The 8,489-nt window shown below is 32.7% G+C and overlaps 1 protein-coding gene across 4 annotated transcripts; it reads left to right on the top strand.

Moving 5' to 3' along the window:
- Positions 1 to 202: 202 nt before the first annotated feature.
- Positions 203 to 4,958, top strand: LOC127128522 (uncharacterized). Of its 4 annotated transcripts, XM_051057877.1 has the most exons (8): positions 203 to 571; positions 814 to 2,695; positions 2,798 to 2,982; positions 3,072 to 3,157; positions 3,404 to 3,682; positions 3,798 to 4,007; positions 4,539 to 4,663; positions 4,749 to 4,958. In XM_051057877.1, exons 1-8 carry the CDS (start codon positions 521 to 523, stop codon positions 4,817 to 4,819), a joined length of 2,889 nt encoding a protein of 962 aa, XP_050913834.1. In that variant the 5' UTR covers positions 203 to 520; the 3' UTR covers positions 4,820 to 4,958. The 4 variants fall into 4 exon arrangements, 3 of the variants coding, with proteins under 3 accessions (XP_050913834.1, XP_050913826.1, XP_050913842.1); XR_007805948.1 differs by lacking the exon at positions 4,749 to 4,958 and adding an exon at positions 4,100 to 4,216 and having other exon boundaries at positions 814 to 2,982; positions 4,539 to 4,664; XM_051057869.1 differs by having other exon boundaries at positions 814 to 2,982.
- Positions 4,959 to 8,489: the final 3,531 nt, after the last annotated feature.

The raw sequence follows: 8,489 nt of genomic DNA, 5'->3' as shown, positions 1-8,489 counted from the left end.
ACAAAATATAACTAAATGTTCTCTCTTCTCACTCCCCACTCCACAGTTTCAAGAATCGTGGGCTCAGTGCCCCATAAAAACCGTCTTTTCGATTTTTTCGTCGTTCTTTTTGGAGAAACCCATCAATACGACACACACGATGGTAGGTTTTTGTTTTTTTTGTTCATAAATAATTTTTCTATCAATGTTCTGTTTTTCTTTTCTTTCTTTCTAAAGTGAATTTTTAGATTCTTGTTTCTCTTTTTCTATCTTTTTTTGAAATAGGTTGATTTTTTTTTTTGTGTACGGTTAAAAATGACAATATCCTAACTATCATAATGTGCAAATAAAAAAGATGTTTGTTTTAAATGTTAAAATTTTAGGTTTGGACTTGTTGTGATCGTAGTGATAAACTGATAATATTCTAGCATTTTTGTTTGTTTTCACCACCGGTATCCGCATTCCGGTCCACTGGATCGATTAATCCATTTCGGGGACAGTTCTTCCATTAAATGGTTGCAGCCCCCTCCTGATCGCAGTCATGGGATCGAACCGTGGCTGTGTTGATGTTATTGTACTCTTTAATTATGAAGTATGATGTTCTCTTTAATTTTGTGTAATTTTTTATTTTTGAGTATTCATGTTTATTTTTGAGTATTCATGTTTATTTTTGAGTATTCATGTTTATTTTCTACCGTGATTTTGAGTATTGATGTTACTGTATGGGATTAACAATGCAGTATCAATCAATTGTTTTAAAAGCTTAAATAAGGTGAAAGGCATGACTTATTTTATGTCTAACACACTGCTTTATATTTGAATGCTTATTTACAGAGTGAAGAACTTCAGAACAGTTATAGAGATGGTTTGCATTCTAAGTCATTCAAAGATCTTATGCACTATGATAGGGGTCACCATGATGCTGATAATAGTTACTTATCGAATCAAATGCCGACACATTATGCTGATGATGACAGGCATTTACGACATCGATCACGCTATTCCAGTAACAGGCACTTAACTAATCAAAGGCCGAAACACTATGCTGAGAAGCGGCACGTACGACATCAAATGCCGGAAGACTATGCCGATAAAAAGTGTTTGCCACATCAAACACCAGAGGATTTTGCTGATAAAAGCCACTCACCATATCAAATGCCGGAAGACTATGCTGCTAACAAGGGCTTGCCTTATAAAACACCAGATCGGTATGTAGATAAGAGGCACTTACTACATCGAATGCCGTCACGTGTTGATAGGAGACATTTGCCACATCAAACACAATACTTTGTTGATAAAAAATGCTTCCAACATCAAGCCATAGAAGACTTTGCTGATAACAAGTGCTTACCGCATAAAACGCCGGATCACTATGCTGCTAAGAGGGACTTACCACAACAAATGCGGGAACCCTGTGCTGAGAAGAGGTACCCGCCACGTCAAACGTCGAAACTCTATGCTGATAAGAGGCACTTACCTCATAAAATGCCGGAAGACTATGCTGATAGAAAGTGCTTTGGGCAACAAACGCCGGAACACTATGCTGATAAGAGGCACTTACCACATCAAAAGCCGAAAGATTATGCTTATAGCAAGGGCATGCGACTTCCAATACCAAAACACTATGCTGATAAGAGGAACTTACCACAACAAACACCGGGAGTCTATGCTGATAAGTACTTACCACATCAAATGCCGGGGTCAAGTTCTGTATATTGTAAAATTTGTGATGTTAAGTTTGGTCGCACGAATTTTGTAGAACATGATAACGGAAGGAAACATCAAATGTTATTAGCACTACGTGAGCTATCAATGAAACAAAAAGCTTCAAATGGAAAAGAGAGGAGACAAATTCCAAATTCTTCTCAAGTCAATCGGATAGTTCAACGTGAGGAAGTTTCAAAATCTGAAAACGGGCACGCAGTAGAAAATGTGAGTTGTGAAGCACCTAGTATTAGGAACAAAGAAGTTCCAGCTGAAGGTTCTAAAAGGAAATTCGGGGATAATTCTGGTGTAAAGGATTGCGGTTTGAAGGGAGAAAATGTGAGTCATGAAGCTCCTAGTTTCAAGAACAAGAAAGTTCCAGCTGAAAGTTCTAAAAGGATACTCAACGATAACACTGATGCAAAGGATCATGGTTTCGAGCATGAGATTGGAGTAGCAACAGGAGGTAAGTACATGAAGACGAATAATGGGATAAGAAAGCCCATGAAATCATCAAAATCTGAGGTCAATGCTCTGTCAAATTCAGTCAAATCTCAAGTATCTGAATTAACACCACCATCAGGGCGTTTGGCTTCGCTTAAAATAGCACCGATCCCTGTAAAAAGATCTAGTTTTAAGGTACAGTCTCAACATGTCTCAAGCTCACAAACTAAAAAATCCAAAGGCAAAGAACATCTCAAGTTTCAAAATACTACTGTGGAAAAGAATGATCAGCCACATTCGACTCAGGTAGAGTCGAATGCCTCAGCAGGGTCTAATAGGACAGAACCTATGAGATGTGATTTTGCCGAAATAGTACCACCACAAGTCCCTGTGTCTTCTCTTGTATTCACACCACCATCTCCAGTAGTGGGATCAAGTTTTGAACCTCCAATTCAAATCGATTCCCAGTTGGAAATAGAAGGCAAAGAACATCACGGGGTTCAGAATTGTGGTGTGGAAACAAATGATCAGCTGCACTCAATCTCAATAGAGTCTCATGCTCATGCAGGTTCTGATATTAATACTTTGATCAAAGATTCATGTTCTGATTCTGATGCAATAGTAATAGCACCACCGCAATCTCCTATTGATACTCAGTTATCTGCACCAGTAGCTGTTAAACAGACAGAAATGTCAGAAAGCACAGTTCTGAATGAGATTCAAAATCACATTGTTCATCAAAATGATCAGCAACCTTCAAAAATGGAGATTGATGCCGCTTCAGAGATCAGTGCTGAAACTGAAGATGAAAGTTCTCAAGCGGAAGCGGAAATGGGAATAATTCAGTTGCCTCAGGTGTTTCTTATTTTCTTAAAATATCTCTTCATCTGGAGTTATACAGCTTTTTTGAACGATTGCTTTATAACTTTGCCTACTTGTTGCAGGTATCTGTTTGTCTTAAGTGCGGCAATAAAGGCTTTGAAGAGACATTGGTATATTGCAATAAATGTGAATATTATGCACTGCATAGGTACTTGTTAGTTACTCACAATTATGTTATAGCAGCATTATTGAAACATAGCGTGTGAATACCATCATTCTCTTCCTTTGATTAGAAGCAATGGTGTTAATAACACAATGAACTTCCATTTCTGTATCAGAAGCAATAGTGTTTTGTCATCATATTTTTTCTTAACATGGCTTTCGCATTTTCTAAAATGTTTGTTTCACAATATTAAAAACCTTTCGCCAAATGTACCCCAACTTCCCTTTTCAGGTATTGTTTAGATGGTCCTGTGGTTTTTACAGATGAAGTTATTTGGTTTTGTGAGGATTGTGAAGCAGAGGTAGTAGACGTAGATTATCTTGATAGTGAGATCGAAGTTGATTCCATCGAGGACTATGATGAAGGCTCTACAGATTCCGAGAAAGACGAAGTTGATTCCAACGTGGACTATGATCAAAGCACTACAGGTTCCGAAAACGATGAAGCTGATTCCCGATATGGATGTTCTACTTTAGTTGATCCACTGCCTATTGCTGATCCAATATGGAGGTAAGAAATTTGTTTTTTTTGTGACTTTTGTTACCGTCTTTTGAAATTAATCAATTTTCGGTAGTTGTTAAAGCGAAAACATTGTCTGAAGTTGGATTCATTCTCTGTGAAATAGGGGAAGTTTGCAGCTTATCAACAGAAGCTTTGAATTAATGAGCCATTTGTCGACTTTAGCATGTCCTAAAGTTCTAGAGGAGACAAGACATCTCCCTAATGTGTTGTATGCAGATTTGCTTCAAAGATCAGCTGTGTGGCCACAAAGTTTCAGGAAATATGGAACAAATAATCAGAGCATTGACCTTTATTTCTTTCCGGAGAATGAAAGGTGATGTTTTTCTTATAAATTTAGAAACATGGTGTAAATTGCGGTCCGCAACCGCAAAATTGCTGATATGATCGCCTCTGCAATGGCATCAGGCCGCAATGCAGTCAAGATTGAGTGCGGTCCACAGCTGGAATTGCAGCCGCAATATTGCTGATGCGGTTGTCTCCTCAACGGTATCAGGCCGCAATTTCGGTGTATATTAAAATCACGTATGCAACGACATCAGACAATTTCATCTATGTTCGGTCATTTCTTCTCACCAAAAATGAAAATTTTAGAGCTTACAATTCTCAATCTTTAAATATAATGAAAAGTCTTATCTGTAAGCATTTTTAAGTTTTGTATTTCAAATATCTATCATTATGCATTGCAACAACTGCAAATGTAACCACATCTGTGACCGCAACCGCAATTTAAAACCATGTTTAGAAACATCCTATATAAATTTAACTATTTCGCTGCATCAATCTACTTTTGCAACTGATTATATATCTAGTATTGAATTAAATGTTAATGTATTTTTTTTTACAGAGTTGAGAGATATTTTGACGAGTTAGTTTATGAAATGATTTCCAATGACCTTGCCATAAGAGCTAGGGTTGAAGAAGCTGAGTTTTTGATATTTTCCTCCACAATGCTCCCAAGCCAATATAGGAGTGAGTTACATTACACATATGCTACTTCATTTTAACTTTATTGTTTGTTAACTATGTTAAAATTTTTGAGCTTCTCATTTTGCAGGATTTCAATCAAAGTATTATTTGTGGGGAATTTTTAGAAGAAAACAAACATCATCCTATATGCTAGGATGATGTTTTAATCCAAGAGTAGTTTCTAGTAGTTTGAGGGTTAGTGTTAGTTTTGTTTCAATGCATAGTCCTAATGTGCATCTAACCATAGTTTATGTATGGTTCCAAACTATTGAATTTATCACACTTTTGTTTAAGGTTTTGTTAGAAGTTTTTTTTTTAAAGTTTTATTCTTAAAAAATTATTAGATATTTCAATGTATTTAAAAAGTGATTTTTTTAATAATAAAGATTGATGAACTAATAATTATAAATTTGTCAATACTATTTTAGTTATTTATTGTTGGTAGAAAAATAAATAAAATAAAATAATAATGAAAAAATATTGTTGAAAAAAAGTGAAATAATAATATTAAAAAATAATCTTATTTTTATAAATAAAAGTTAATATTTCACACCTATTAAAAAGTAAATTATTGTGTTTTTTTCGAATATGTTTAGGAAAGAGAAAAACAATTTCAATTAGTTGTCGATTATAAAAAAGTGAGACATATAACAAATTAAATATAATTTATATTTTATTTTATTTTAGAATAGACGCATTTTTAGAATAAAATTAAAAAAATAATTTAATTTTAATTTTATTCGACAAGTACATCTAAAAGTACATTTATTCTAAAATAAAATTAAATATAAATTATATTTAATCTGTTATATGTCTCACTTTCTTATAATCGACAAGTAGTTGAAATTGTTTTTCTCTTTCCTAAACATATTTTAAAAAAACACAATGATTTAATTTTTTTAATAAATGTGAAAGATTAACTTTTATTTATAAAAAAAATATTATTTTTTAATATTGTTATTTCACTTTTTTTCAACAATATTTTTTCATTTATTATTTTATTTTATTTATTTTTCTACCAACAATAAATAACTAAAATAGTATTGACAAATTTATAATTATTAGTTCATCAACCTTTATTATTAAAAAAATCACTTTTTAAATACATTGAAATATCTGATAATTTTTTATGAATAAACCTTAAAAAAAACTTCTAACAAAACCTTAAACAAAAGTATGATAAATTCAATAGTTTGGAACCATACATAAACTATGATTAGATGCACATTAGGACTATGCATTGATACAAAACTAGCACTAATCCTCAAACTACTAGAAACTACTGTCTGATTAAAACATCATCCTAACATATAGGACAATGTTTGTTTTCTTCTAAAAATTACCCACAAATAATACTTTGATTGAAATCCTGTAAGATGAGAAACTCAAAAGTTTTAACATAGTTAACAAACAATAAAGTTTAAATGAAGTAGCATATATATGTAATGTAACTCACTCCTATATTGGCTTGGGAGTATTGTGGAGGAAAATATCAAAAACTCAGCTTCTTCAACCCTAACTCTTATGGCAAGGTCATTGGAAATCATTTCATAAACTAAATCGTCAAAATATCTCTCAATTATGTAAAACAAATATATTAACATTTAATTCGAGAGATTGATCCATACCATGGCTACATATTAGATGATTCTTTGTCAGATATAAGGTAAGAAATTTTTAATTTGTTCTGCTTATAATGGGTCAACTTATTACCATTGCTTTTTTAATTTCCTGCAAAAATTGCAATCAAACGTCCATACCTTGCGTACAATATGTTTGAAAAATGAATTCTTTAGTCATGGAATATTACTGTTTGAAACGATTGCAATATTTGGAAGTATATTTTTTTTACTATTTCGTAATCTATTATATATTTATGTAGATCTTATACATTGACATTTATAATATCGATATTGATTTTTCTATGGGAACACAACTATGGATATGATTAAGTGTATGGTGATGGAAGTTACCGAACCTTCCGTAAAGAAAAAATATGCTAAGAAAGGTGAGAATGATAATGCAGTTGTTACAAAGAGCGTCAACACCACATTGGTTTCCAAATATGTTGAGGTTGCAAATCCATCTTTGAAAAAAGGAAAAGATGTTATGAATCCTATTAAGATAGAAGATGAGATCGATGAAAATAACGTTGTTTCACAAAGCATGAAGAAGGTGAGTAGGATTGAAAAATCAATTGCAAAGAAAAAAACAGGTAGCTGAGAAGACACCAGTTATAGGTAATGTGACGAGTACTGAAGGGAGGATTTCTAGGAAAGGTGGGAATGATAATGCAATTGTTACAAAGACCAAACAAAACTGCGTTTTTACCAACGATGGTCATGTTGCAAAATCAACTTCGGAAAAAGGAAAGGTTGTTATGAAATCTATTAAGGTAGGAGATGAGATCGATGACAGTAACAATATTTCGCAAAGCATGAAGAAGGTGAGTCAGATTGAAAAATCAGTTGCAAAGAACACACATATTGCAAATAAGAAACCGGTTGGAGGTAATGTACTGCGAACAGAAGGGAGAAAACAAACTGTTTTGAACAATATTGTTTCAAATGATGTTCGTGAAGAAAGCTACATGGGTACCAATATATATGTCAGGAAAAACATCGTAGAAAATGCAAGCAGAAAAACAAGAAATGTACTGGTAGCCGTATATGCGTCAATTATCAGTAATGTGGTTTTGTAATATTTTGAAGTACACATTGCTTTTGCCTTTTTTTCTGTTTAAAATCTCTGCACATAAAGTACGCCAAGTTTAGTATCCCACTAATCTATATTTTTATATTCAGTGGTATCCTTACTAAAGGAAAATAGTTTTGAACTATATAATTTATAGTGTAATTTATAAGAAAATAAATATATTTAATTTACTAAAAAGTTGACTTTTGAGTAAAAAATAAATAAATTAAATTACTGATGTAGTAAATGAAACATGTCTATTTATACAAAAAAAATAATAATTTAATTATGGATCAATAAGTGACCATATATTTTCATTTGTCATGTCTTAATATTTTATGTGCATTAGGGTCCCACAAAATTTTATGGGTATGCGGGTTAATAACCACCCATATCCAAGCCCATATACATATGGCTATTTATTTTGTGGATTAGGGTTTCATGTTCATAAATATACTATCATTGGAAGTACTGACAACAAACAATGCAACATCTACGACATGTATTCTTCAGGAAGGTATGCTCGAATTTTCATTTTTTATTTTGTCAGCTTGGATTGTTCTTTTTAATTATCTGAAGGCCTGTTCAACTTTAATGTTATGGTTTCAACATTATTTTCAATCCTCATTTTAGAATTTGTGAATCCGATACAATAGTTTGGATGATAATTTATGAACTGTATTCTAACGGACATTAATATACTTTATTTGTATGATTTGTACTGTTTCTTTCATTGCATGATAATTGCATTTTAATTGTCTTGAAATTTATGGTTGATCCAATAATAATCGTATTGCAGCTACATGATTGATGAAATAAAGACACATGTGCTTAATATAAGAAAATAGTTCAAAGAAGAGCAGGACAAAAAGATTGAAGCTCTCATTAAGGATGGTTGGATTAATGAGGTTGAGAAAATAGCTTATGATAACAACAATGTTGTAGCGGTAAATTCATGATCATCAAGTTATGGATAAACTTGACGTCAATAAAACCAGAGTCGCCACCGTGCTTTTATTGTTTCCAAAGGAAAAGGGAAAAGTACGAACAAAACCCAAATATAAGAAGTTTTCAAATCAAAAATAATAAAATGCCGGAGATTACAGGTAAGGGGGTTGGTTACACAGAGGGAAGG

The sequence above is a fragment of the Lathyrus oleraceus genome, chromosome 1, assembly GCF_024323335.1.
Source record: "Lathyrus oleraceus cultivar Zhongwan6 chromosome 1, CAAS_Psat_ZW6_1.0, whole genome shotgun sequence".
NCBI lineage: Eukaryota > Viridiplantae > Streptophyta > Magnoliopsida > Fabales > Fabaceae > Lathyrus > Lathyrus oleraceus.
This window is presented reverse-complemented; position numbering and strand designations above follow the sequence as displayed.